General features: G+C 46.1%; 7 protein-coding genes across 7 annotated transcripts; 4 read left to right on the forward strand and 3 right to left on the reverse strand.

Annotated features, from left to right (window-relative positions):
- Positions 1-687: 687 nt before the first annotated feature.
- On the reverse strand, positions 688-3428 carry F4817DRAFT_354463 (HET-domain-containing protein). The gene is made up of 3 exons (XM_049305521.1): positions 2820-3428; positions 1576-2768; positions 688-1434 (listed from the first exon to the last, which is right to left on the reverse strand). The coding sequence occupies exons 1-3, from the start codon at positions 3223-3225 to the stop codon at positions 820-822; spliced, it is 2214 nt and encodes a 737-aa protein (XP_049153634.1). The 5' UTR covers positions 3226-3428; the 3' UTR covers positions 688-819.
- Positions 3429-3469: 41 nt separating this feature from the next.
- F4817DRAFT_354465 (uncharacterized protein) lies at positions 3470-6209 on the forward strand. The gene is made up of 6 exons (XM_049305522.1): positions 3470-3717; positions 3782-4115; positions 4169-4275; positions 4353-4592; positions 4645-5091; positions 5144-6209. Exons 2-6 carry the CDS (start codon positions 4032-4034, stop codon positions 6126-6128), a joined length of 1863 nt encoding a protein of 620 aa, XP_049153635.1. The 5' UTR covers positions 3470-3717; positions 3782-4031; the 3' UTR covers positions 6129-6209.
- On the reverse strand, positions 6210-9001 carry F4817DRAFT_354467 (uncharacterized protein). The gene is made up of 3 exons (XM_049305523.1): positions 7352-9001; positions 7067-7293; positions 6210-7013 (listed from the first exon to the last, which is right to left on the reverse strand). Exons 1-3 carry the CDS (start codon positions 8427-8429, stop codon positions 6276-6278), a joined length of 2043 nt encoding a protein of 680 aa, XP_049153636.1. The 5' UTR covers positions 8430-9001; the 3' UTR covers positions 6210-6275.
- A 2431-nt stretch (positions 9002-11432) lies between these two features.
- Positions 11433-13408, reverse strand: F4817DRAFT_354468 (uncharacterized protein). The gene is made up of 2 exons (XM_049305524.1): positions 13063-13408; positions 11433-13003 (listed from the first exon to the last, which is right to left on the reverse strand). Exon 2 carries the CDS (start codon positions 12829-12831, stop codon positions 11779-11781), a length of 1053 nt encoding a protein of 350 aa, XP_049153637.1. The 5' UTR covers positions 12832-13003; positions 13063-13408; the 3' UTR covers positions 11433-11778.
- A 1713-nt stretch (positions 13409-15121) lies between these two features.
- F4817DRAFT_362691 (uncharacterized protein) lies at positions 15122-22207 on the forward strand (the record flags this gene model as incomplete). Its single annotated transcript, XM_049306553.1, has 14 exons — positions 15122-15589; positions 15646-15665; positions 15705-15720; positions 15760-15795; positions 15829-15852; positions 15886-15900; positions 15937-15963; positions 15994-17505; positions 17605-17800; positions 18986-19492; positions 20000-20194; positions 20225-21780; positions 21819-21940; positions 22018-22207. The coding sequence occupies 14 exons, from the start codon at positions 15122-15124 to the stop codon at positions 22205-22207; spliced, it is 4884 nt and encodes a 1627-aa protein (XP_049153638.1).
- A 443-nt stretch (positions 22208-22650) lies between these two features.
- On the forward strand, positions 22651-24578 carry F4817DRAFT_354473 (NAD(P)-binding protein). The gene is made up of 5 exons (XM_049305525.1): positions 22651-23228; positions 23289-23423; positions 23475-24029; positions 24148-24263; positions 24347-24578. The coding sequence occupies exons 2-5, from the start codon at positions 23387-23389 to the stop codon at positions 24458-24460; spliced, it is 822 nt and encodes a 273-aa protein (XP_049153639.1). The 5' UTR covers positions 22651-23228; positions 23289-23386; the 3' UTR covers positions 24461-24578.
- A 995-nt stretch (positions 24579-25573) lies between these two features.
- Positions 25574-26947, forward strand: F4817DRAFT_354474 (uncharacterized protein). Its single transcript, XM_049305526.1, has 2 exons — positions 25574-26451; positions 26822-26947. The coding sequence occupies exon 1, from the start codon at positions 25593-25595 to the stop codon at positions 26226-26228; it is 636 nt and encodes a 211-aa protein (XP_049153640.1). The 5' UTR covers positions 25574-25592; the 3' UTR covers positions 26229-26451; positions 26822-26947.
- Positions 26948-26960: the final 13 nt, after the last annotated feature.

Here is a 26960-nt window from a genome sequence, read left to right on the forward strand (position 1 = left end):
TATGTCGCTTAAGGCACGATTAGAAGAAGTGCCGTTTTTCAATGTAGGTAGTTCATTAAGATCCATTACGAGAGTTAGCTCCTGATATATTCTGGAGACCAATGAGTATCTGTCTAATAAGTCGGTTCTTTTATTATGTCTAATAATTCAATCGATCATAGCCCTCTTAATATTTCGGGGCATTACTAAACCTTACTTATGAAATACGATAGAAACGATAACTCGGCACAATAGACGGGATTCGTAAGACGGGAGCGGCACGAACTGACTCAACCCCAAGCCTCTTAGAACCAAGACTTCATGATAAAAACGACTATTAGCGATATTTTAGTGTAAGTACCTTAGGTAATTTTACGTCGTCTCCGTCATCGTTCTAAATATATTTGGTTCCTTATCCGAACCAACCCCAGAAGATTCGCTACTAACGGCGTAAGTATTTCGCAGCTATTTCTAGTCATGATATTTTCGCTGCGGCTGGATATAACAAAAGTTTATCCTTTACTTAGGTACCAATAGTCGCAAATTTACATGACTACCAATGATCCTGTCAAGTTTTTTTCTTTTTCTTTTTTAAGGGGGCGCACGCGAGCACCTCAGGTTCCTACCGCATCAGCCTATATCCCGTGATAATGTCATAGACTACTTCGTTACATAGCATTTCTAACGGTATACCGATATCAAAGCCATGCTCAAATGACCAGATGTTATAACTACCTAACATACCTAGGTAGGTACCTAGACCTATTATTGAATAAGTTCCTAATATCACTATGCTGGTCTATACTCAATATTAGTTGGATAGTGACAAGTGTCCCAGCCTCAGATGATCCTCACGACACGCCTTTTCAAAACATGCTTAATCTCTGCAAGGATAGCCAGCGAATCGATTACTTCCTTACTGTCCCAAAGCACGGTTTCCCTAGCAGTAAGATAGAGGCGCTCTATCCGCCTCCAATCATTGCCGCCCTCAACGCTTTCGGGTATTAAGAAGCATGCGCGTTCGGTAGTCCGGAGGACACGCCGCCACTGGATTAGCTTTAAAATTGCAAACTTTTGCCCTATATAAGCTCTATGCTTTTGTCCATATTCACTACTTACTGCAGCTATCAACATGTCGGAAATTCTTGCCAATAACTTTGGATACGGCAATGATGGATGAGGAGCGCTGAGTAAGTCCTGAGAGTCTAGCTCTAGAAAAGGAGCACGAAGAGTGATACTTCCCCCCTTTACGGCACCAAAAGGATCATGAGTAGCAAGCTGGATATTGACATCTATAACTTCGGCGAAGCGTTTGACGCGATCGAATTGCGAGTCAGCCATGAACAAAACTTTCCGGCCCAGTATACTTGCCCAACTCCATGATGGAGCAAGATATTGGTCAAGCAAAGTTGGCTCGTCTTCGATATAGCCACTGGGTATGAGTGAGGCTCTTGTCTATTGCATTCCGATGTTAGTCTTGGACTAATTCATACACCTCTAAACCGGGAGCAATGTATTTCAGATACTCGAGGGTAGTATAGTACAATGACGAATCCGTCGAACGAAGGGGTATTTTTATTTGTATAGCTTGCTTACCCAGGTGAGGCCTTGTATTAAATCCATCTTCCAAAGTCCAGCAACGTACGTGTCACCCGTAGCTCGGTGGAATTCCCTTGCGAGTCCCGATAATGCAGGAAGGGTGTCAGTTGGCTTGGTGAGTTGCCTAGATGAATAATTCTCGATGATCGTCAGCCAGAAATCGAAATGTGACATCCCGAGAAAAACCCCAGGCGGCTTGAAGTATCCCTGCAATGTGAATGGTTTCCAGACAATGGCTCTTTGACGTATAGTTTCTAGATCTCGTGCCTGGAGGATATTTGTTAGTGATAGCCATGGAACTGCAGCAGCCGGGGGAATATGCATCTCTCGAAGAAGAGTGATCAACTGTCTCCTCCAACTAGGAATTATCTCCTGACGGAGTGACTGAATGAATTCTTTACTGCGATATACCTCCACTATCCTAACGGTCCGCCCTGCTTCATCTACACTCCCTTTCGGACACTCAAAACACAACTGCTGTTGACCGAACCATAATGTTCGGGGTGCCAAGAGGGTTTCCTGCAAAACCCAACCTCTAGTGTTCGGAATGCTCTGATGCATCCTTTCATCCCATAGTTCAGACCCTAGGCGTAGGAATACTTTAGACGGATTTTTATCTCCGTTCCTCCAGTCAAGCCAACACCTAGGGCGATTCGACGCTACTCTTTCTCGGAAGATCCCTTCGCTAGTTTTGGAAGCACATGCTGCCGCTATCGTGACGACTGCTCCTCTGTAAACCTCGCGCATCTGACTAGCCTCCTGGGCCCAATCCTCATCTGACTCTTGAATAATGCATAACGCATCGATCCAGATGTAACGGATGCCGAGGGCTTTGGTGATGTTTATGGCATCACGGATAGTAGGAGGAAACTCTTCAATTGGCCGGCCCTCGCGAAATAATCGTTCAGTTGCTGCTGTAAGTATGAAACCAGAATCACCGCCCCAACAATATGACAGTGCCGCAAATATTCCACATTGCCCGCCACCATCAACAAGCCTAGGATTCACTCCCTCCGTATCGATAATTCTCGTCGGAAGTTTAGAAGAAGTCGAATATTGAGAAGAACATGACTTATGTTTATTAACGCAGTCGCCTAGCAATCTAGCTGCAAGTTGCAAACACTTTTGCGATCCCGAATTGCTATATATGGACCTAGCAAGAAGATCTTGGTGGTCCAATGGCTCATGACCTACAACTTTGTTTACTCATTACTGTACCATCAGAACAAATCGCGACTTACCTCTTAGGGCGCATACCTCAAATGATGCCAGAATGCGTATAGCTCCCCTTTCCCCGTTTTGAATGACAGCAACATGCGGTAACCCGTTAAGAGTAGCGTCCCAGGCAGTCGTTCCTATGAATATCTGCCGCGCGTTCGTGCCCTTAAGTAACTCATCATGAACAAGTTCGTTAGGGTGAGCATTACTAGCATATGACTGCCATATGCAAGCGCAGAGGTCACATTCATCGATAGAGGACTGTAACGAAAGCAAGTTGGGATGATGTTCGAAAAAGTGAGGGATTGCCGGCCGGAGACATTCTAACGTATCCGGCGCAGTGGGATCATTAAAGCCTTTGGGTGGTTGAGCAGCAGCTTTCACCAATAGTTCTCTCACATCAAAGTTGACGCATATGGCACAGAGCATACTATAACTTTTGCGGCTGTTCAATGAGATCTAGGCATGTGAGAGGAATGAAGGAAGTCGATGGGACGAGACTAGCACGAGAACAAAACGAGAATGATCTAATTTCAGATGCCGCTAGCAGATCTCCATGTGGTATCTCCATGTGGTAAAGCCTCGGCAGCTCGCTGTGGGAACGCTTAGGAGGCAGTGTTTTGAGAAGTCACGGCGACGCGTCATTAGATATGGCTTGTAGGGCTGATTTTATACGGAGTCTTTGAACCGGGGTTTTCGGAATATTCCGTGCCACACAAAGTCGTGTTTATGGGACTACGGGACTTTATGGGACTCTATGCAACGTCCCCCTAGTCCCCTGAATCTAAGAATACTCCGCCTCAACTCGTCGTATTGTTGACCTATACTCTTTGAACCCCACGGTTATCAAAGACTATTCAGAACTTCTGGAAACGCACAGGGGCATTATATTCCCCCCCTTCACTATGTTACTCTACGCAGGTAGTGTATATCTACTACCAAACCGAATTAAATACATAAGCTAAAAGCCTGTGCCGTTTGGCAGGACGGGTTTAGGGATAGTATGTAGCGAATCAAATTCGATGTGAATCACGCTTGGCAAGATAGTCGACATCTTCCTTTTTCATATCTTATTAATATTCCTCCCTATCAATCTCCAATTGCCCAACTACCGTCGGCCATCTCTAGATGACTACTTGCTTCTGCATGGGTACCTACTTTATCTAGCATACAGATGCGAATTTAGGCTTTTACAAGAGCGAATTTAGTCACAAAAAGGTATCACGCGAGATCAAATGCCGATCCCAATGGCGTCGAGCGCACCAAGTTGGCCAGGCGTGCGTCCTGTCAAGACATGCACAGAATGCAAGCAATCAAAGGTGCGTAAACCCATCCTCGCATGTTAGGATAGACTCAACTAACGCTGAGACAGCTTCGATGCGACTCCAAGGATAGGTTTCCAAATCCTTGTACAAGATGTCAGGCAAGAAACCTTACTTGTACGGTTGATCCGTCCTTTCGGAGAACGCCGGCTAGAAAGTATGTCTTCAGGCTCCTTGACGCCGAAATATCTGCGTAGGAATTTTCTTCATGTGGCTACTAATGACGGCGAATAGACGGCTTGAGGCCATGTCAAAAGAGCTACGAGAGCTTCGAGACCAGAGAATATCAGAAGCGCGCGCCGGTTCTACTACGAGCCCAGATCCGGATACTACACGATCGCAAGATTCATCCATCAATGCATCGCAGCCGTCCGTTACTATTATGATGGACGACTTCGAACTGATAGGCTTGGAATCTTTCGATCTTGGTGGCGTTATAATTGACAACCAGACAGCTATCACGGCATTCAAGCAGTAAGTATTTTTGTTGTCAAATAAGTCAATCCAAATTAACAGATCTTGCAAGTTTTACTGCCTACTTCCTCCCAAATCTCCCAATACTAGGACCGGTATCGCTCAAAACCATTCATCATTCTCACCCGTTCTTATTCTGGACGATAATTGTTGTCGTCTCATTACGTTTACCCGCAGGCTTAGATGAGACCTTATTCGATCGACTCCATGAGCCGTACATGAGAATGCTCAGGGAGGAAATTCTGCGGGCTCCAATGCCGCTAAGCAAGATCCAAGCGCTTTTGATTCTTTGCATGTGGCCGCTACCAGTACCTCACCAAAGGGATGACCCAAGCTGGCTATACTGTGGGATCGCAGTGAATGCTGCCCTTTATATGAGTCTTCATAGATCGAGCCCAAGATCAGGGGTTGTTCCTTCTCTACATAGCGTTGGTCCCGTAGGTGGAAGCGCCCGCGAGAGAACAAACACATGGTTGGGTTGCTTCTATGTTAGCACATCGTAAGCCGTTCGATCTCGTATAAGATCTATCAGCTAGCTAATTATCTTTCAGTCTTAGTATGCATCTCGGCCTTCCCCCGATGATCAATACACCTTCCGACCTTGCTGCTATCCGTACGACTCTCAGTGAAAATACGCTTCCTCGCGAGTTCGCTGTTCAGCTTAGAGTGCTGCTCACTTTGGCGGGGTTTACCAATGTCCTTGTACATAATGCGAACGACGGCGTAGTCGATTCTTCGGTCATTCAGCTTCTTGACGGCGAGCTAGATACCCTAAAAATAACCTTTCCTGATGGATGGACAAGCATGACTGACCTTAGTGTCCTGGTCGTGAAAATGCACATTTACACTCTAGTGATAACCCGGGCGCGATCAGGTACCGGTGCGAAGGAGATATTACTCAAATTAGGGCTGGCTACCGCTCTTCGCATCATTCACCTAGCAAACTCGCGGTTCCATGAGAGACTAGATAAGAATCAAACATTGACGACGGCGCAGCGCGAAAAGACGCTACCCAAAGATTACTATAGGGGTCTGGCTTTTGCGACTATATTTCTCCTCCGATATTTTAGTCTCAACAATAATGCCAACGCCGAAGAACAACAGTTAGCAGCAAATCATGTCATCATGGCTCATACGATATTCAAAACACTAGCTACACGTCATCGAGATGAATACGACAGGGCTGCTAGTCTATTCGAAACCCTCTGCAAGCAAGCACCCGTCTCTGCCGATACTAGCAGGCCCAATCTTCCGGATCGAATGGGTGTATCTATAGTACTAGACGCAATCGATACAGCCCGCGAGCTACGCGGCTTTCCTATAAATCCTTCGGTACCCGAGATCGCGGTTACTACAGAAGCTCTACCCAGCGAAGACAATATCCCACAAACGGATGTCTTCACTACTAACCCTCAGGTGGAGGAGCCTTGGTCATCGGATCTTATTTTCGCTAACATGTTTTGGGGTGATCCTTCGTGGGATATTTTCAATCTTCCTCCTGACCCATCAGAGTTCCATTCAGGACATGGGTTATAGCGGTGGGTTACAGCGGGGTAGCAATTGTATATAAAGGCATCACATAAAGATTTACATAGACATGATAACTTGAACATAATGATCATAAACTACCTACACATAGATACAAAATATAATACAGTAGTATCAGTACCTCCTCTATATTAACTAAGCCTTAGAAAGGGAAGCAAGTAGTTCTTCCGGCAACTTCAAGTTTACAAGCGGAAGATGTTGCTGAGATCCATGAACGTCATTCTCCATGAATCCTCCACCCGGCATACGCTTGCCAGCCCGAATACGGGGGATTGTGGCTTTAAACGCCTGGGCCGGGTCGAAGAATCCACACCACAATATGTCGCTCTCTGGCAGCTTAAAGACGGAAGCCACCGTTTTGATAGATAGAAGGCCGGAGTCCTTGACCTTAAGATAAGTTTCCCGGGACTCGAAGATGAGGTCAAAGGTGATCTCATACGGACCCGAGTTCTTAGACCTTACAACTTGGGCTAAGTCTCCAAGTTTAGTAGGCTTGGTATATCCGTTTGATTTTGAGCCATTGATAAGTTCAGCCGTTGCGAAGCATTCCTCGCGGTTTGGCTTGACTCCATTTGCAGAGCCGTTAGTAGTCGAGATAGGAGCTTTTGACGATGATCCATCTCCTTTGCCGATTAAAGAGGTAGATTGGGTAAATAGAGGCTTTTGTTGCTTGTGGGTTCCGTTACCGTTTACACCATTGGTAGCAGGAGTTGAGATGCTATCTCCCAGTAGTAAACCCTCCTCGCCTTCTTCAAGGTCCATGAGGTGGTACATGGTAAATCGCGAGCATGGACCCAACTCGATCACAGACTTGCCACCGATACCGAATGCAAAGTTCCCCGAAGTGGCCTTCTGTCCTGGATAACTTCCATGCTAGAAGAAGTTAACAACTGACTGTATGAGATACGGATATTAATTCAACTTACAATAACACCTATTCTAGCGGTGGCTGCAATACTGGTTGCTAATTCTTGCGTAGGGGCCAGTGCCTCACCAATAAGGAATACCTCAGGAGATGCACTCTCTACGCCTTCCTCTGGCTTTCCGTAGATATGGAAATCAAACTCCCACTTTTCAGTCACATGGCTATGCTGTTCAACAGCATACCGTTTGACGAGCTTGAGTAATTCATCGAGTTGGCTAATTAGAATTGCTGCTTCAATATTAGCAAATGAGAAATGAGACTATGCGGAACCATTCAGTGGACTTACGGTCTCGGAAGCTACCCAAGAACAGTGATCGGTACCCAATGATACTGGCGGCCTCTAATTTTACTTGGTACGGACCACTCTCTTTCGAGAAATGGAACTTGCTGCCACGGACTTTGATCGTCCTCTGATCGGGTAGCTGTTCGTAGGTCGCGGAGTTCAGATCGAAATATCCACCCGGACCATGCAAAATATCAGGGCGCGATTTCTCGTACATCGTGTGTGCAGCCACTGACACCGGAGTACAATGGGCCGTCGGCGATAAAGGCGAGATGGTAAAACCTCCGTCCTTATATACTGTTGCAATAGCACCGTGCGACTTTGGCACAGCACATGTCCCTCCACACTCTAGAATCTTGCCCATGTGCGTAAATCCACCCATCTGGCGTTGGACCACGGCCGAGTTCACGTCGTTCGTATCTAATCCGGCCAAATAAGCGCAATAGGCGACGTACGGGGCTGGATCGTAGGCACGACCGCCGACTATAACGTTAAAGTCTGGATTTGCCTTCATCGCGTCGATAAACGGCTCTGGTCCCATCTGCGCGACAACCACTGATGATTCATCGATATCCTCTTCGGTCAAATCCGGAACACATGGCCCGCATCCACGTACGCCTCCTGCCCTGAGGCGTTCCCGGACTGTCTCCTTCTCGATATTGGAAAATATGGCCACTGTCTTCAAGGAATAGTCCTCATTTCCCTTCTCGGCAGCAATTTCTTCGATAACCTTTACAATCTCTCGGACGTGTTCGTCGATTCCGTCTCCTCCCGCCGAGCTGAAAATCAGCGGAACCCGGAACTCATGGACTAACTTAAGCAGCTTCCTCAGGTCCCGAAGGTAAGATGTTCGGGGGCAGCCCATTATTTTCTGGGCAAGCCTGTCTGGACCACTATCGGTCGAGCCGGAGTCTAAGATTAGAGCGGTCGGAATGCCCGTCGCGATAAGATGTCTTAAGGCGACAGCGTTCTCCTCCTCATTAAGGCCATAGCCGAGCATGCCTACTGGGGTAATAATATTGCATAGAGGTGTTGACGCCGCCTCGGCATCATTGAACTGGTTACTGGTTGCGACTGACATTTTGGAAAGTTTCTGACTGGGTTAGGTAGATTTCAGGGATATAAATGAAGGGTATAGAGTATTGGATATTACTTGAGTAGTTGGATAAAACAGATATAAGATAACGTTGACAAATAAAGGGGTAATAAGGTATACGGCTCACTACTTATTCTTATAATACAGAGGCGTGTTACGCTTCGTCCAACCCAAATCTGGACAATTTCCCCATACGTCACCAATAGCAGAGCAGCGATTTAGTCGTGACAACCCGAACCTCGCATTTCATACAGCGCACAGCCACTCCCTATGGCACGCTTCGCTTCCCTCGGCCGCCCGGCAATGTTCTGTCCTTCCGCTGTCGCCGCCTACGCCATGTTGCAGGCCCACTAAGCGAGATTCGCGTCGAGGCCGATATTCGCTATATAAGCCGAAGTTCGCCTTATGACAAACTACACCATTCCAACCACTAAGTGAAGCATTATCAATATACCCAGCGAGTTCCACGAGTCAGATAATAACTTGACCTGACTTGGGCCTGGCCTGACTTAGCCTGGATAGATCCTTTTTTAGGTATATCTACCCGAGTCGAGCGCCAAGTTTTTTTATTTGGTATTTTATACGAATATTTTTAGGGCAATATTATTGGTTATTGGTAAGGGTTTTGGGTGAAATATATTAGGTGGCTGATGTGGCTAAGTGTGGCTTTATAAGGGTATACAGGCCAAGTCGACGATACGGCCGGGTAAGCCCTCAAATCTAATATATCTGACTTGACTCGTATCGAGCCAGGTATATACGATTATCTGACCTGACCTGACTCGTGGAACTCGCTGAATATACCGCCCTCATGCACAGCAACCGTAAAGAACTTGATCTGAACCCTGTTTTCATACACCCTCTCTAGTACTGTCTCATATCTTATTCCATTCATGTGAATAGATGCTCCCTGTTGTATCTAATGGTAGTCGGTGTACACGTAACATGATGAAATCTATTAACTAGCACGAACATCTTATGATAAGTTTAAGGTAGTATGTTGGGCTAGTCAATATTAAAGGCTAAGTAAGTAGTTAAGTTAATACTTAGTTAAAGTCTTAAACTATGACTTTACCATTCAACCCGAAGTCGAAAGACTATTAACTATCGTAGAAGTATAGTGGTTACGTAATCACGCAACTTGAAGAACCACCACAACTACTGCTTCGTATAGTGTGTGTTTAATAATATGTCATCTTCTGCTTTATTAAGCATCTGACAAAGGATTAGATCGTGTCATATGTTTAAACACGGATATTAGCACGAAAGCTATCTTCGGTAGTTTATGACGACGATCGGATCTTGTGATCTTCGTAACGGAATCGGAGTAGATCTTTAAATCCCGATGGCATTTTGGCATTTCAGCATTTCCCCGCGAACATCACTTGATACATCAAATCAAATGTCTAAAGCATAGCATTATATATTCAGAACGCCGTTACCGGAGTATTTCTAACCTTAATAGCAATTATATTGGCCCTGATAAATGCGATTAGTTGTATGAGAAAGCGTTAAGATCTAAGACTTAAGTGTGCTTAACAGTGTTCTTTAAGGTTATAAGTTCGAGCTATATCACCTGGTACATATATTGAGATACCATCTTATAGATACCCGTTTGATCACCTAGTTAATACAGTTAGTCCGCTTAGTATAGCTTTTGAGATTTAATGAGGGTCGGATTCTTATTATATGTTTATTAGGTGCTAAGGAGGTCATATTATTAGGTCGAGAAGGGTACCCGAGTGAGATGAAAAGAGCCCAGCTTCAAGTATATAGGTGTAATAGTAATTTATGACCGCTCAAAGATAGGCGAGGGTTACCCTCTTTGTATAAACTAGTTACCTTTCTCCCGCCAATATCAAGAAATGATACCTATATGGTTCAATCGCTTGCAAGAATATTGTCTCTACTCTAATTATTACAGCTATGCCAGTGCATTCAGCAGAACATACGAGATGGACGCACTCCGAATATAAATTCCACTGAGCACTATGCTTTAATATTAGTATACCTTGGTAAGTACCTAACCTGCCAATCATTGTCATTGTAACCTCATTTTCTGTATTCTCAATCGTAATGTAATAATAGAATTTCAATACCTTATAGCGCATGCTGAGAGCATCTAGTAGGAAAGGTATTTGAAAACGCAATATCTACTTCCTATATACTGGGTGACCTAAGGTACTTAGGTAGGTAACCATTTAACTTTTTAGTATGGCTGATACGAATTTGTTATGATGGTATCATTACGCGTGCTTGACTCTTAAGCTGCTTCTGTTATCTAACGCTCGATGCGGAAAAGATAACTACCTGAAAGTAAACCGTGCTGTAAGGTCTACCTCGGGATTACTTAAGAGCTTAGAGTAGTAAGCCTATAGAAGGTTCATAGCTCTCTAAACAGCAGTAAAGTTATTTTCTCGCTGCTTGCTTGACCGTTTTGGCTTTGAGGTGAAGAGGCTCCGAGGAGCGTAAAAAATCCATTAAAGATCATGACGCATTTTTCTATTATTCTCTAGGTACCTGTTGATTAACATGCTTCACATAGTAGGTTGCCTTAGTACGGATCTCCTACTTTGATATGCTCGGATTGTTCGAGGCAAGTGCAAAATGAAACTTGAGTGTCACGATTATTGAACGCATGTTCAGAGCATGCTACGCCCTGTATCCTACCCTATACCTATCCTGACCAACAAATAGGTAGGTTTTCAAATACTTGACGTAGACTTTAACTTAGTATCATCAATACTGACAAGCAAGGAATATCGTAGGCAAGAGGCAAAAATAAAAGGCTATGGGTGGTGATATCTAAGATCACATTTAATACCAACACTAACATCGTTAGTATGGCAGCGGGAATACAAAAAGAGCTTGTCTCTAATTACGTCCTAGTTTTAGTGTTTTAACTACATGTTAAATATGTTACAACTAGCCCAATAAAAAGCACATACCTACATGGCACACAACTGGATATAGGTGCTCCCAAAAGTATTTTAGGTATATTCTATATTTCCATAGGAGTTGTTTAACTAATATATCTACTAACTGATATGTCTACGTGTCCCTTTAAGTGATTGCTCAAGTATCAATGTCTAACATATAGTGCTGAGCTACGAAGTAAGGGATGGGCGGTATTTGCTCATCTGTATAACATCCAAGCCAGGCGCCAATGTTCTCAGCCACTCAAACATTGAAGGCAGCATCTATTACCGAAAGCAGCCTCGGGCTAGATATCTCGACTATTTGGATACTATAGCCTTAGCTTGCCAGTATCTTAGCTTTGAGTAACTTCAAGGGTATCTTATACTGATCTCGTCATGGAACTCTAACCAATTAATCACTTCCCCGGCACCTCTTCCTCATCGGATACGTCTTCTCCTGCTTCAATGGCTTTCTGTCTCTTCTTCGCTTGTCGTTCCTTTTTCTTCTCTAATAATTTGGCTAGCGTCTTCGCAGTATTGAAAACACCTCCTGTACCCGCGCCGCAGGCAGCACAGCTCGGATCTTTTCTATACCTCTGTAATGCGCACGGCAAGCAGAAGTAGTGTTGACATCTAGTCACAATAGGCTCTTTATACGGCCCCTTGCAGATGATACAGGCGAACGGTATTTTTTCGAGTAAAGCTTCTTCGGCTGCGTCAACGTCACCTTCGTCGGCATTTGCGCCGCGATTGGCGCTGGCCATTACTTTTCCGCCCAGGTTCTTCTTCCCTCTGTTTACGTTTTCCCACTCCTTATCCAGCTGCCAGCCTTGTTTATAGTCCTCACGAGCATGGAGGAACTTGCAGTTATCCCCGAAACCACAGAAGCCTGTCTGCTTGTAGTCTTTGCATACATCAGGCGCGAAGTCGGTGACTGTGATGGTCCTGATGTTGGTGGCAGCCTTGATAGGCCCGACCGTCCGATTGGGCGCGTTCGGATTCTTCTGTATGAATTTGGTCTGGTTGGCGAGACCTTTGTAGGTCCCATCGGGTTGTATGGAAGGGTCTGCTACTGCATCTTTGGATTTGGGAAGAGGTCGCGTCTTTCCTAGTAGGTTTGCGTCCTCATCAAACCAATTTGTCTGTTTTGTAGCATCGTTTGTACTTGTGATAGGTACACTACGATCAGCTTCGAAGATGGTGGCGCCGTGATTTCGGTCGGTTCGTGTTACGTTATCCTTGGATGAAGCTGTCACTACGGCGGTATTCTTCTTGCGTCGCTTGACTCGTTGTCCTGATTCGTCTTCGGATGATGTGTAATCGTCACTGTCGCTGTTGGCAGGCGGCGGTGTCGCTGGGCGTTTTCGGATATTGGCTTTCCCCTTTGCGCCTCGTTTTTTGAAGATGGCAACTGGAGCGATAGGAGCGTCTGTCGCTGCTGGAATACTCGGCGTATTGTCGTCGGCCATTGTATAATATCAATTCGTGGGGTTTGTACTGAAAAGATTTTATAATGCAGCGATGAGGGCTGAATGTTGATTTGGTTGATATTGAGGAAATGGGTAAGTTTTGCGTCATGTAGCTTCAATGTAATGTTTTCTAATCAAAAGCTTCTAGAAACACTGAGCCTTATCGTACGGGCTATCAACAGCAATCGTCAAGATTTAGCGTACGAATGTTCCAGGTACATAGGTACCTACAGCATATTACCTGAGCTAGGCTTTATTGGTCGAAATGTTCTTACAGTGCGACCGTAATGTACCCAGTAGATTGTGTCTTCAGGTCTCAGCCTTGTATTGTTTCGACTAGCGGGAGTTAAAATTAGCAGGGTACCCCTCCGGCGGTGGGGAGCTCTAAGATTGGGTTCTCCTCAATCCTTCATGCGTAACACGCGTAACACAATAATTTCCTGTGATCCAATGGTTTCCTGCCTCGATCCAGCAGATAAGGCTGCCGGCGAGTTGTATGACGTGTTTTGAGATCGAGCTTTACCGGGTTCCAGCTTGATATGTTGATAATTTGGGAGAGCATGGATTGATATTTTACAGGCAGAAGATTAGAAAAATATATGTACCTATGTACCTTCTAATATCATGCATGTGTAATCTGAGTTGGCGATAGGGATTACTTGTACTGCATCAGTACCTGAAGTATTTAGGTACATATGTATATTGTATCATCTGAAGTGTCAGCCGTACATTTCAGTAACAGGCGCACTTTAAGCACTAGCGGCCCGCCACGTGTTAGAAGCTAATACTTAATATTTTCACACTGTCTGCGGGATATTGCATTGATCCCTACCGTAGCTCATCCACACTTTGTTGCCGCAAATGCACAAGCCATTCAATTGTTTAATACAGGTATGTAATACAGATTTTCCGTTCTTCCTATCTTCAACATCGGCATCTTTGTTGACTCTTGTCCCCCCTTTCCCTCCCTTCCCTCTGTTGTTTCTCCCGGCCTCCCTTCTTTCCGTCCGGGTCCGTCTTATTATTTGTGAGACAGCTCTTAGCCAATTTAGGAATCCGACCGTTTCTTAGACGGATTTTCCAAGTCTCCAAATTCTCAGCCTCCGGATCCCGTTTGGAGCTCATTTGTTTCTTCTTGAGCAGGACGCGTCGTCTTACACGGCACCGGTCAACCGCATGCTCGCGCCGTACCTGCATTCTACCTAACAAACCTACACACTCATTTAGTCACTTATCTCGTCATTCGCTCATCTGCTGTACACTCTTCTAATTGTATCACCTGAATTTTCCCCATTTTTTTAAACAGAAACCAAATTACCCGCGACACCTTTTTGTTTCTTTTTTTCCTTCTCGTAGGGACCTTGTTCTGTCTAATCAATTGTTAATACCTACCATCGTTACCTTACGTTACCTTTAATCCCGACTTTTTAACAAAACGACCGATTTCGTCTTGCTTTTTTCCGACAATCACCTGCAGTCGACAACATCATCTCGATTATCCTAGACGGGTTAAGGACAGGACAGGACAGGCCAGCACAAATTTGAATAATCCAACGTACTTTAGGTACCTGTCTTAAAACCTTAGGACGTGCTAATTTTTCTTCCTGGGCGGGCACCTGCGTCGCGTGTTTCCTGTGCAACAATTTGTTTAGGTTGTGCCTTCGCGTTGTGCAGTCGCAATTGCACCTGCATGTTTTCGACCCGCGCACTGTACTTCGTACCTCATAACATTGGATTGGTGGAATCGACCTGTCAAAACTTCAAACTCGGACAGACACCGCGTCCTTGAGTTTATAATTCTACCAGTAACATTTGCACTACCCCTGTTACTAAGAATTCCAGCGCATTCGAATTGGCCTGAGACTTTGATCGAGGAACGTCATCCGAGGCATTCAATTCCGATTGACAGCAAATCAATAGAAAACTTTTTGGCCATTAGCTGTTCTGTTTGCCATATTTTTCGCCGTCATCAGGATCATCCAAGTCATCTCACGTCAAAAGTTGGGCGCTGTCAAAGTCCACGCCACACTGTTCGAATCTTAATTGGACGTGTGCTTTACTCGCTGGGCCTTCAGTCTACCACTCAATCCCTTTTGACTCATTAGGCTGCATCACTTTGGCTCTTGGCCCAGGGGCAGTATTCGTTAGCTCCCGCCACGTCAAAAACATCCTCTACTTACCAGATTTTCGCAATTCACGTGCGGCCTTCGCGTCTTTATCAGGCTGCATGCCGCAATTTTAATCCAAGGGGAAATCGCCTTCTCCTTGGACACCTGCAATCGGCAGCGTGATGGCTTCCTTTGGTAATAGAGGCGGGGCTTCGTCGCCTTCGCCTGCCATTGATTCCCGACATGATCCTTTCGTAGTAGCGGCATCACCTCCAAGTGCGAGTCGTCACCGATTGTCCACTAACGACTCTCAACTTTTTTCGCTAAGTCCCAATGCTTCGCCGACGCAGGCGAAGCGTGCATTGGAGGCTCATCTAGCCGAGACGGATCGAAGAATGGAAGAAGCTGGGAAACTAGGCACAGCTTTGCTGCAACAGCGTAAGGAGCTAAGTCAAAGATTAATGGAAGTTGAGAAGCAGCAGGCTGAAGGAGAACTTTCCGATGATCTGCGACAAAGACTGGCTGAGATTGAAAAGGATTATAATGATGTCGCCAGGGAAAGCGCACGTGCATTTTTACCAAAGCAGAGGATCCCTAGTAATGAAGCCGCTGCTGGATCGCCATTCGCGCCGGAAAGCAAAGGAGGCAGAGTAAGATTTTCTATTATGAAACTCAGTGAGTATCAGTCAATTAATTGTTCATGCAGCGTTCTGTGAGCCCTTCCAAGTTTGAAGACCAGGCAACTGCATCTCCAACCAAATTCAGTGTTCCCAACCGAAAAGTCCGAAATCAACCTGCCAATCGAATCCACGACATCGAGTTTGCGGCGGAAATCAGCACATCTCTAATTGCTCAGGTGCGCAATTTGCAAGGCCTGCTTGCCGAGAAGGAAGAAGAGTTGAAGGAGATCAGAGTTGAGAAATCTAAGCTTGAATACGAAGCAGAGGGTTTCCAACAGCGAGTCAAGACTTTGGATGAGAGTGAGCATCGTTACAAGGATGAGAACTGGAGTCTCGAGACTCAGGTCCATGACCTCCTTGCTAAGGAGAGAGAGGCCGAGGATCGGTACAAAAAGTTGCAGCAGACCCTAACTGTTCTTCAAGCCGAGAAGAATTCCACCCAAAAGGAATTGGATGAGGTCAAACTGAATCACTCAAGACTTAGCGAGGAGTATGCTGCGGCAGTCAAGCATCACGACATAGAACTTGGTTCTGCAAAACGAAATATAGTCATCGCCGACACCGAACGAGTGGCCCTACGCAGGAAGATAGATGAATTGACCGGACAGAATCAAGAGCTCGCCAAAGCAGTGTCCGCTTCACAGAGAGCGAGAGTGATCGAGCGCGAATCAGTGCTTGGTATGAACCAAGAAGATTCCGAATCCGCGCAGGACAAGACGACGCCGGAACACTCACCTCCTCCTTCGCCCGTGAAAGGAACACCGCGACACTCTTTGTTAGAGTCAGAAACGCTCAAGACATCTTTAGGCCATGCTCATCGCACAATTCAGGGACTAAGGAGCAATGTGCATAGGGAGAAGACTGAAAAACTTGAACTCAGGCGCATGCTACAAGAAGCTCGCGATGAACTGGAGAAATTACGAAACGAGCCCCCGCCGCCACCTAAGCGCATACGTAAAGCCGAGGTGAAAGAACAAAGAAAGCCGTTGCGACTACTGGGAGGTCTGCGTACTGTTCGAAGCGAGGTTTTTTCTGAAGACTCGAATTGGGAGGATCAGCCCGATTCTACAAGCCCAGCTACTTCGACACTAGCTTCGCGATCCAGTAAGTTTGAATCCGTAGCGGAAGAGCCATATGAGGTGTTTGAAACGGCCAACGAGACAAGCGACGCTGCGTTCGAAACCGCGAATGAGCCGGCGACTGAGACGGACGATTTCCACACGGGTGCCGAAGAATTTTCGAGCGACGATGATGCCGAGACTGAAACCGAAAGCCCTTCGAGGCGCCGTACGCCTAGAAATAGCATATCTGGCTTCCAGGGTCGTCCACGGAGTGGGTCTATGCATAGTACAGCCTCAACCGAGGATGAAGATTTTCCCTTTGGCTACGATGCGGGAGCGCCTGTCACCTTACCGCCCTTACAGGCCAAATTCCCCCTCCGAGTTAGTCGCGGTGCTTACCGTCGTTCGAGACAGCCTAGTGAGGAGCCCGCTTTCCTCAGCAGTCCCCAAAGTATTGCAAGCAGCAGTGTAGCAGGCACTCCTCAGCAACCTATCAAAAATCTGGCTGCTGAACTGGGCGAGTTCGACGGCAGTGACAATGAATCGTATCTATCTGCAACTCCTAGCAGGAGGTCCATTAGGGGCCGGACCGTATCGCCTCCACCACCGGTTCCTTCTCTGCCGAGGGCTATCATGGTGGATTGTAGTACGATGACAGATGAGCTGCCAGACACGCATACTCATGCCGCCGATTTAGCAGCTCTTCAAGCCGAACATGAAAAGGCTCTCAAGGAAATCAGCGATGAAAAGGCATTTGCGTACGCAACGGCTTTGGATGAGCTGAAGAGCAAGCATGAAGAGCAACTGAGCAAGATGCAGCATGAAGTCAGCCTCGCTCATACACATGAGCTTGAAACTTTGAAATCAAGTCATACGGATGAGATCAATAAGTCAATCATGGAGGTTAAAGCTGTGCATGGACAGGAACTCGAGGCTTTAAGGTCAAGTCATGCGGATGAGCTGGCGAAGACTCTTGCTGATGCCCAGAGTACCTACGCTAAAGAGCTTGAGGCGCTAAAGTCTAATCATGCCAAGGAGATTAACGAGGCTATTGCTGAGACGAATGCGGCTCACTCTCGAGAACTGGAAGCTCTCAAGTCCAGTCATGTTGACGAGATAAGTAAAGCTGTCTCTCACACTCAAAATACTCATTCTCGCGAATTGGAGATGCTCAAGTCTAGCCACGCCGAGGAGATTGGCAGAGCTCTTGCCGATCTCCGTGCATCTCACACACAGCAACTTGAGGAGCTTCGATCAAGCTATGCCGATCAAGCCGCTAAGGAAGCAGCTGAAGGCCAAACTACCCATGCTCAAGAAATCGATGCCTTGAAGGCTTCTTTTGCCAGCGAGGCATCCCAGAAAGACCTGGAAAGCAGGGCGGCCCATAACGCTGAAATAGAAGCTCTCAAATCTTCTCATTTTGAGCAGATGATGGCAAGAGAGGCCGAGATCATAGCTACACATGCTAATGAATTGGACAACCTGAAAGCTAAGCATGCTGATGAGTTGAAGAATATGAAGCTCGAGAATGACAACCGCCACGCAGCAGAAATCGCTACTTTGGTTGCTGCACATTCAAGCCAGATCAATCAGTTGAAGAATGAACTATTCGACGCGCATTCGAAGCAAGTACAGACCCTCCAAACCGAATACGCCGAGCAACTTGAGAAAGCGAAGCAGCAATCCGATGCAACCCATTCGGAAGAGCTTGCATCATTGAAGGCAGCCCATTTAGCACAACTAGAAGAAGTAAAGAATGCATTAGTGGCGGCTCACGGCAAAGAATTGGATCTCGTCAAGGCAGCGCATACGAAGCACGTCGAAGACCTCAAGGATGCTGCTGACGCCCAACGCGGTGCAGAAATTGCCTTGCTTGTAGCATCTCATGAGAAGCAAATTGATTCAATTAGGGCTGAGAGTCAAGCGACATTGGTGAAAGAACTCGCAGCTCTAAAGGAAGTTCATGCACAGGAGATCGACAATCTAAACAGTCAACATGCTGCTACTCGTACTAGGGAGCTAGAAACCTTCAAGGCAGCTATCGACAAGCAAGTCGAGTCATCCAAGACCGAAGGCGATGCGGCGCACTCTCAACAGATCGAAGCCCTCAATGCTGCCCATGCGGAGGTTCTTGAAGCTCAAAGACGCGATAGCGAAAAGTCTCAGTCACAAGCCTTGGAGTCCCTAAAGGCTTCGCACGAAAGGAATATCGAGGCTCTGATAAGTGAAAATGCAACCGCAAGGTCAAAAGAGTTGGAAGATGTTACTTCGGGTCATCTGAAGGAGTTGGATGTATTGAGGCAAGAACTCGAGTCTTCTAAGACCAAAGCTCTTGAAGATCTTGCCGCTACTCATTCGCAGCAGTTGGAGAACCTTCGCCAGGGTCACCTCGACCAATTGGCAGCGTTGAATTCTCAGCACGAGTCCGCTAAGGCCAAGCTCGAAGAAGAACTTGCTGGCGCACATTCAGAGGAACTTGTCGAGCTTCGTCGAAACCTTGAATCATCTAAGGCTTCCGAAATAGCCGCGCTAAGTGACAGTCACGCAAAGGCCTTAGACATACTCAAGATAGAGCATGAAACAGCGGAGTCCCAAAAACTACAGGAGCTGACCGATGTCCACTCTCAAATGTTAGAAAATGTCAAGACTGAGCGTGATGCGACTGAGGCACGGAAGTTGCAAGAATTGACAAACGCTCATTTGCATGAATTGGAAAATCTTCGTCAGACCAGTGATCATGCGAAGTCCGAAGCATTGTCAGCCTTAGCGGCAACTCACGCAGATGAGATGGAAAGACTCAAGGAGGTTCATGGTGATATGCAATCCCAAAAGTTGCAAGAGTTCGCAGAAAGTCATGCCCGCGAGTTGGAGAATCTTCGAAATGAAAGCGACAGTGAGAAATCTAAAGCATTAGCAGCCTTAGCGGCAACTCATGCGGCTGAGTTGGAATCACTAAAACACGAGAACGAAGCAACACGCATGCAAGAATTAGAAGAGCTCAAGGCTGCACATATTAAAGCACTGGAGATCCAACATGCTGAGCATCAATCTACTCTAGGCAATGCACTGGAGACTCTCAAGAACGACCATGTCAATGAGCTTGAGCAACTTAAGAAGCAACATGACGCCGCCCAGGCCGAAGCTCTTGAAGCTCTTCGCGCAAGTCACTCCCTAGAGTTGACTCGGTTCAAGAACGATGCCGACGCTGCACTCACTAGAGAACTAGCGGCTCTCAACGCTGATCATGCAAGCGCCCTTGAGTTGTACCAGAATGACAACGCTGCAGAAAAAGAGAAACTTTTGGCCGATCACGCCGCAGAACTCGAAGCTTTACGAATTTCTCTCCAAACCACACCTCCTAGCCTGGGTTTCTCCACAATCAACTCAACCGAAACCGAACCGGTTGAAATATCCGAACTCAGAAGCCCTAAACGCGACGCGTTTATCATTCCCCATGAAGATCGCTCGGCACATACATCATCTGATACTGGACTCGGACTGCTTGGGCGCAGAGGTGAGAGAGCTTCAACACCAGAGATTGCAGAAGACGATACTCGTCAGTCTCCAAGTGCCACACCTGCTCCCGAGACGCCAGAATCAAAGAGACCGTTTAAAGAGTTATCTGCCAACACAAACGTTCGTCCTTCGCAGAAGCCAGCATTCCATACTTCCAACCAAGGTTGTCAGACTACTCTGACTTCAGACGGGCTCGATCAATTACTGAAGCAGCAAGGCTACGTATCTCCCGACTCGTTCACAATCACCACTTCTCGAGGTGAGGTTATCGTAACACCCTTCGATGAAGCAGAGGCAAGGCAGAGAGTTGGTGATTCTGGCGTTATTTCCGCCACAGACCCAGTGGCCGCGCGGCAAATAGACAGTCCAGCCAGTGCTCAAGCTTCTGCTTCACCTAGGTTACCTTTACCTCTTAATCATCGAGAAGCAATCGAAGCCGCACGTACCCACTCATCCAGCGGTGGTAAGGGGCCAATGGGACCTCCAGCACTCCCTGCATCCGCATACAATAATTCAGGCTCGAGACCGGAAACACCAAGTAGCAGACGTCCATTGTCCCCAAGCTCCATTGTCAAAGGCACACCAACACCCAAAGCGGGCCGAAGTTCAACCCCAGGTTACGCAGATGTCCACTCCGTGCCAAGGATGCTCCTTCGCAGCAGGCAGTCATCCGTGTCGTCCTTTGCATCCGAGATCGATACAAGATTCAATATCCGTGGTGAAATGGGTATGGATCCTTCGGCTTTTGGTCCTAGTACCGATCCTCGCATGATCCAAGCCATCACACAGACCATGATCGGTGAGTATCTTTGGAAGTACACGCGCAAGACTGGTCGCGGAGAAATGTCCGAGAACAGACATAGGCGATATTTCTGGGTACATCCCTACACTAGGACATTATACTGGAGTGATCGTGACCCGGCTACCGGCGGCCGAACCGAATTAAAGGCAAAGAGTATTCCAATCGAGGCTGTACGCATAGTCGGTGATGACAACCCAATGCCGCCCGGGCTTCACAGAAAGAGTCTAATTATCGTTTCTCCCGGCCGGACGGTAAAGTTCACATGCACTACTGGTCAGCGACATGAGACTTGGTTCAATGCACTGTCGTACCTCCTACTTCGGACAGGTGATGAAAGTCAGGCGGATGCCGAAGACGTGGCCGGCCAAATCACGCAAGAAGATGTTGACGAGTTCAATCCTTCAATTAATCGACGACCAGCTAACGGCAACCGCCCGCGACCTCCTCCATCCTTGTCTTCATACAATTCAGGGGCTACACGTGCTGGTTCACCACGGGTGGAAGTGTCTATGAGTATCCCGACACTTACTCCCACACGTGAGAGAGAAGCCTCTCGAAGTGGGACTCTAGGAAGATTGAGCGGGTATTGGAAATCTAGTTCGATAAATAGCACGTTTAGTAGCCTGAGAAGCAAAACCCATATCCCTCAAGAGGGCGCTATATATGAAGCAAGCGAGGTCCCCGACAGCGCTGAGGATCTAAGGCAAATAATCGAGGAACAGGACCGAGCGTCTGACAGGCTCGAGAATGTCAGGGCTTGCTGTGATGGTAAGTTTAACGAAGTGTTCCTATCAGGTTGCATGTACTAACTTGAGCGCAGGGAAACATGATGTTGGAACCTTGGCACACACCAAGCGTGGACGCATCCATACCTCGCATTCACAAACCCATTCACACACACACCCTGGGCCGTCAACGACACCGACACCTGGGAGTACCTCTGTACGGAACTCGCGCGTCACCACGTAACTTGGTAAATACCTACAATTGCAGCAACACCAAGCTTAGACCTATTCTAGTCGATCACTCAATATAGCATTTTGCACCGTCTCATTCCGTTTTCCTCGCTACGAAGACCAGTCATGGATTTTCACGACGCTTACGACTTGCATTTTCCTTTCCGCATCCTCTAATTCGCATCCATTCACAGAGCTCTATGCCGCACCGACCCACCGTGGTCGGGGCTACGATTGCATTCCACTGCGTTAAAATTGTGCCAACATACCCAAAACTATTTCTCGGAATCATTCTGGAGTTAGGAGAACAAAGGACCGTTTCACGCACCGTCAAATTAGTCGGATACAGATACTCGATATGGTCGGTAAGCCCATAGGGGAGGAAGTCAAGGAGGTAGTTAAATTTTACGAGACTCCGCCTATAGGAGGCAATGTTCCTTTGCCAGGTGTAGGTCTCTACCCGGCCTAAGTTTCGCTGTACGGTACTCTTTTATCTTGAATGTTCTTAGGTGGATTGGTCAAAGGGAGGGCATTATTGCATGCTGTCGTTAGAGTATTGGCATTACAACTGTTGAATGAGATTGTTTTTTATTATTCCCGGTGTCCAAACTACAGAAATGAGTTATGCCCCAACTGGCTTTATTCGAGCTCGGTCTGCTGAAGGTAGGGTGGTATGTCCGTAAAGTTGCCATGTTACGGAGACTTCAATATATCCGATAACACCGATATTACCGGAGGTAATTTGTAATCCGGTCTCGACATAATATCAGTAATCGTTCCCAATAGTAACATCGGATGTTGCGTGCCATTTGCACATCGTCATACTGTGACCCATCCTGATCAAGCGAGAGAAATAAGACAGGCATTACTTAAGTCGTTGATTTAAATCGATACTCCCTTTTCAGGGGATTAATCGGGCTTTACTGGTATCGGTCCGAAACTGCGAGGAGATGGAAGGCCGAGCTACATTATTCACTACACGATTTATACATGCCGAGTCTGCTATTCTGAGAATATTATCAGGAAAGGCGATATATTGTTTCATTCGATTTCAGCTATACGTTCAACGACCAGACAAGCGTATACTCCGTGATATATGAAAATTGATGATCCATTACTTGTCTCGGTCTGGACACTTGATTTGAATCGCCATTCGCTCTTCGGAGATAAAGTGTAGTAGTATTAACCTGGGCGAACTAGGCACCTGCGTCAATGGTTAGGTAGTTGGCGAATACGAGCAGTATAGGTACCTCCTAGTTGGTTGGAGTTAGGTGGTAAGTAGTATATCCGAACATTATTAGAATATAAAAGTAACAATGGTCGTTACGCACAAGTAAAGCCAATAGATCTTTACCGAGACATCTAAGATATCCATACCCAAGACTCATACGAAACCTCATAAGCAAACTAGCTCCAGTCATAATTATCAACCATGGCATCGGATAAGAAGGTTATTTTGATCACAGGTGGTAAGATAGCATCCCCTATTCTTCAGTAGATATATTTATAATCCGTATCAGGTAACACTGGCCTCGGCTTCGAAATTGCGAAAGCATTGTACCAGTCTGAAATTCCTTACGAGGTCATCATCGGAACCCGGAAAGTGTCCAAGGGCGAGGACGCCATCGCAGCACTGCGCAAGGAAATCCCGCAGTCTGCCTCCTCGCTCAGCCTTGTACAAGTAGACCTCAACTCCGATGCGTCACTTGAGAAGGCCATCGAGTCCATCAGCTCGCAGCATGGAAGACTAGACTCACTAGTCAATAATGGCGGCGGCAGCTTCGACTCGGATATACAGGAAGGCAAAATGACGCTACGCGAGGGATTCAACGCTACCTGGGACCTCAATGTATCTGGCACCCACGTGCTTACCTCGCTCGCGGTTCCTCTGCTACTCAAGTCTGCTGACCCTCGCATCGTGTTTATCACCAGCGGCACAAGCACACTCACAGAGACCGAGATTACAAATCATCCTAACCTTGCGCGCCTCAACGCTAACCCGCCCGCCGGATGGCCGAAGCCGAAGGTCGGGTTGGCTCTGACGGCGTATCGTTCCACGAAAACGGGTCTGAATAGTAAGTGCTGTCAAATTTCTTTCTTCCCCGCCTATTTAGGTAGGGACTCTCATCAGTTATTACTTGGTGAATGTTCCTCTCTACTCCGGGAAGTTGTTACTAATATATGTTCATGCAGTGTTGATGCGCGAATGGCATCGCATTCTCAAGAATGACGGCGTCAAGGTATGGGCTGTATCCCCTGGATTCCTTGCTACGGGGTTAGGAGGGGTCGGCTCCGAGAGCTTAAAGAAGGCAAGTCGCTTACCACAGGAGCTCTATGGCTCTTTATTGAGTTGAACTTGGTGTGCATCTCGTGTTGCTAACTGTTGTCATAGATGGGTGCGCGTGATCCATCTGTCGGTGGTCAGTTCGTCAGGGACGTTCTACAGGGGAAGCGGGACGAAGATGCTGGGAAGGCTATTAGATCAGGTACTATCCAGCCTTGGTAGATGGCAGATTCAAGATATTATATAGGCACCTTATGTTCCTAGGCCATGTAGGTGGCTAATTCCCAAAACTAGCCCGCCACCTTTAGTAGTAAAAGAAAACACATTATTTAACCTCCTGAATTTGGCGCCCCTTTTATATATAATAGGTAATAGTTTTAGTTGTAGTCAATAAATGAAATAATATCGGATATCTTGTTGCTTGTTTGATGAACTCGGTTTTTAGGCTATTTCCATTCCTAGAGCAATCAAGGAATGTTTAAGTAGCCATTTCTTTTGTACGTCCTGACGCGATGGGAGGCCAAGTATTTATAATATTTTCAGCTCAACATTTGGACTAAGATTAAAATTGAATAGTAAGAACTTAGTCAATAGATTAGACGTCCACGCCACTTGCATAGCATCCGCTCGTTACCTGTAGAAGCTTATCGTTTAAATAATAGTCTATAACTTATTTCTTGAGCAATGTTACGTCTTACGGTTGATATGTAAGTCACGATATTATACGATAGTTGCTTACCTACCTACCTCCTAGGTACCTCCTAGGTAAGTTTGTCCAACACCTCCACTTACAAATAAGGTATACTTAAGTTTAGGAGAGTGTAAGTGCTTCTGCTATTGCACTTAAGTATATTATATTTTATTATAGCCTTTTTATTTATTGCTTTTCTTTGTTTTGGCTGTCGAAAATGGAGCTCCACACCAGCTAAATTCAGATTTCATCACAGCCTATTCTCTCCTTATCATATAACTTAGGAAATGAAACAAAGGTTACGCTTTGCATAGACTTCAATTGTAAACATACTGTTTAGGAAAATTATAGCCTAATCACATGAGATAATAAAGGGCGGTGATATATCTCAGGAAATATAGCCTAGTAACTTAGGGGTAACACTCTTAGAATACAAAGAGAAAGGTTCCAGGATTGATTGTTCTTGAATAAGAACTTGTTCCTAAACATGCCTAATGATTCTAGAACAATACGACTCAAGCATTACTTATATAAGGTCATCGAAACTGTTGCTCTTTTGACAATTTGATAAATCGTCGAACCAAAGCCGCCAAACTTCGCTCCAGCCGCCGAAACTTTTATTAAGATACTAGCTAACGCCGAGTATCTGTCAAAAAGGCCAATATGTGTACCGAATCATTTGCTATTTACCCATGTTCTCACAAACGGTCAACATGGGAGTATTGTAGCAAGGCAAAGGCTAAAAACATCCTTAAGCGAGGGCCACCTATTCCTTGCGACGGGCACAAGAGTACACAAATCCCACCCGACCTTGAGGAGAGTTGTGGTTTGATGTGTCTGGCCAGACCATTCCAGTGTAGTAACTGCGGTGCCTCCAAACAAGTCGGATGGATCTGCTCACGGTGTAAGTGTATGCGAGACCCCGACACGAAAGTGTTCATTGAGTGCGGGTGTCGCAAGCACAACTGCCTCAAGCTTACTCATGGAAAGCTTGGTAGTGCACTCTGTAATACGTGCCAAAGGGAATGTGATCCGGTCTCGCAGGCAGATTCTTATCTACAGCCTCGTAGGACCATGCCAATACTCCACTGGCGTTGCCATAAGTGCTTTCACATGCTTTCCACACCTGGTACCGCTATGAAATGCGATGGACCTCGTGGTTGCGGGCATCGCCGATGTGGTCATTGTAGCCCGCTGTTCCAGTGCAGCTGTAAGTGCGGTTGTACGTATCATTTTGTCAAAGGGGGTGTCAAACCATGCGATTTATGTATTAAATGCTGTCTCACCAAGGAAAATTAACGTAAACCGCGTAGATCCCTAGAGTAGATCCACGGTGTAGGATGGAATGACTACGTGCTTCCCAGCCTTAGAACATCATATAGTCCCAGGCCACCTTGACAACATTCGCTAAGTTGGCTCCTGGCAGGGAGTCAGGAAAAGAATCGACTATCTTGAGAATAGCCTTAGGCTAACGTTTGCCACTGATAATTCTGACACACGTACTCCTAACCGTTTACTGAGACTATCGTTTGTCAACGGGGTTTATTATAAAGGCAAATAGGTAGTTAGAGAATAAATCCATGTTATACCTTGACCCTTGGGTATTCAAACCACAAACTTGCATATTAGATTATCTTGTGTATTGAGGGATAAAAGGCGCACGCATGAACTCTGAAGATTTATCAAGATAGTACTCTTCTCGTTTCTTTGTTCAAGCCTTATAAATATCAATCGAAGGTGTTATTCTCATTACCTAGTATGATTGGAGGAATTGTGAATGGAATCTTCTTTGTTAAAATTAAAAATAGGCATGTAAGAAGTTGAATTTAACTTTTAAATACTTGATTTGTTCCGAGAAATAGCAGGGCTATCCATATATGCAGAAAACTTACTGAGTCGTGTCTCTCCAAAAGATGTTGAAGACAATATCATTCGACTATCACGGGCGGCTCCAATAGTAGATCCCTGTATATTAGTGGAAGACACAAAATACCTAGTCGCACATCTAGATAAGGCGTCAAGAGCATTGGG

This window comes from Daldinia loculata (genome assembly GCF_022478755.1).
Source record: "Daldinia loculata strain CBS 113971 unplaced genomic scaffold F4817scaffold_111, whole genome shotgun sequence".
NCBI lineage: Eukaryota > Fungi > Ascomycota > Sordariomycetes > Xylariales > Hypoxylaceae > Daldinia > Daldinia loculata.

Bases quoted from the DNA above. Each gene is read 5' to 3' on its own strand.
- F4817DRAFT_354463 (XM_049305521.1), bottom strand. From the start codon at position 3,225: ATGCTCTGTGCCATATGCGTCAACTTTGATGTGAGAGAACTATTGGTG. The intron at 2,769-2,819 runs GTAAGTCGCGAT...ACAAAGTTGTAG, and splicing joins TGAGGTATGCGCCCTAAGAG to GTCATGAGCCATTGGACCAC. The intron at 1,435-1,575 runs GTAAGCAAGCTA...GGAATGCAATAG, and splicing joins TAATACAAGGCCTCACCTGG to ACAAGAGCCTCACTCATACC.
- F4817DRAFT_354465 (XM_049305522.1), top strand. From the start codon at position 4,032: ATGCCGATCCCAATGGCGTCGAGCGCACCAAGTTGGCCAGGCGTGCGT. The intron at 4,116-4,168 runs GTGCGTAAACCC...ACGCTGAGACAG, and splicing joins CAGAATGCAAGCAATCAAAG to CTTCGATGCGACTCCAAGGA. The intron at 5,092-5,143 runs GTAAGCCGTTCG...ATTATCTTTCAG, and splicing joins TGCTTCTATGTTAGCACATC to TCTTAGTATGCATCTCGGCC.
- F4817DRAFT_354467 (XM_049305523.1), bottom strand. From the start codon at position 8,429: ATGTCAGTCGCAACCAGTAACCAGTTCAATGATGCCGAGGCGGCGTCA. The intron at 7,294-7,351 runs GTAAGTCCACTG...ATATTGAAGCAG, and splicing joins CTTGGGTAGCTTCCGAGACC to CAATTCTAATTAGCCAACTC. The intron at 7,014-7,066 runs GTAAGTTGAATT...AACTTCTTCTAG, and splicing joins CCGCTAGAATAGGTGTTATT to CATGGAAGTTATCCAGGACA.
- F4817DRAFT_354468 (XM_049305524.1), bottom strand. From the start codon at position 12,831: ATGGCCGACGACAATACGCCGAGTATTCCAGCAGCGACAGACGCTCCT.
- F4817DRAFT_354473 (XM_049305525.1), top strand. From the start codon at position 23,387: ATGGCATCGGATAAGAAGGTTATTTTGATCACAGGTG. The intron at 23,424-23,474 runs GTAAGATAGCAT...AATCCGTATCAG, and splicing joins GGTTATTTTGATCACAGGTG to GTAACACTGGCCTCGGCTTC. The intron at 24,264-24,346 runs GCAAGTCGCTTA...CTGTTGTCATAG, and splicing joins GCTCCGAGAGCTTAAAGAAG to ATGGGTGCGCGTGATCCATC.
- F4817DRAFT_354474 (XM_049305526.1), top strand. From the start codon at position 25,593: ATGTGTACCGAATCATTTGCTATTTACCCATGTTCTCACAAACGGTCA.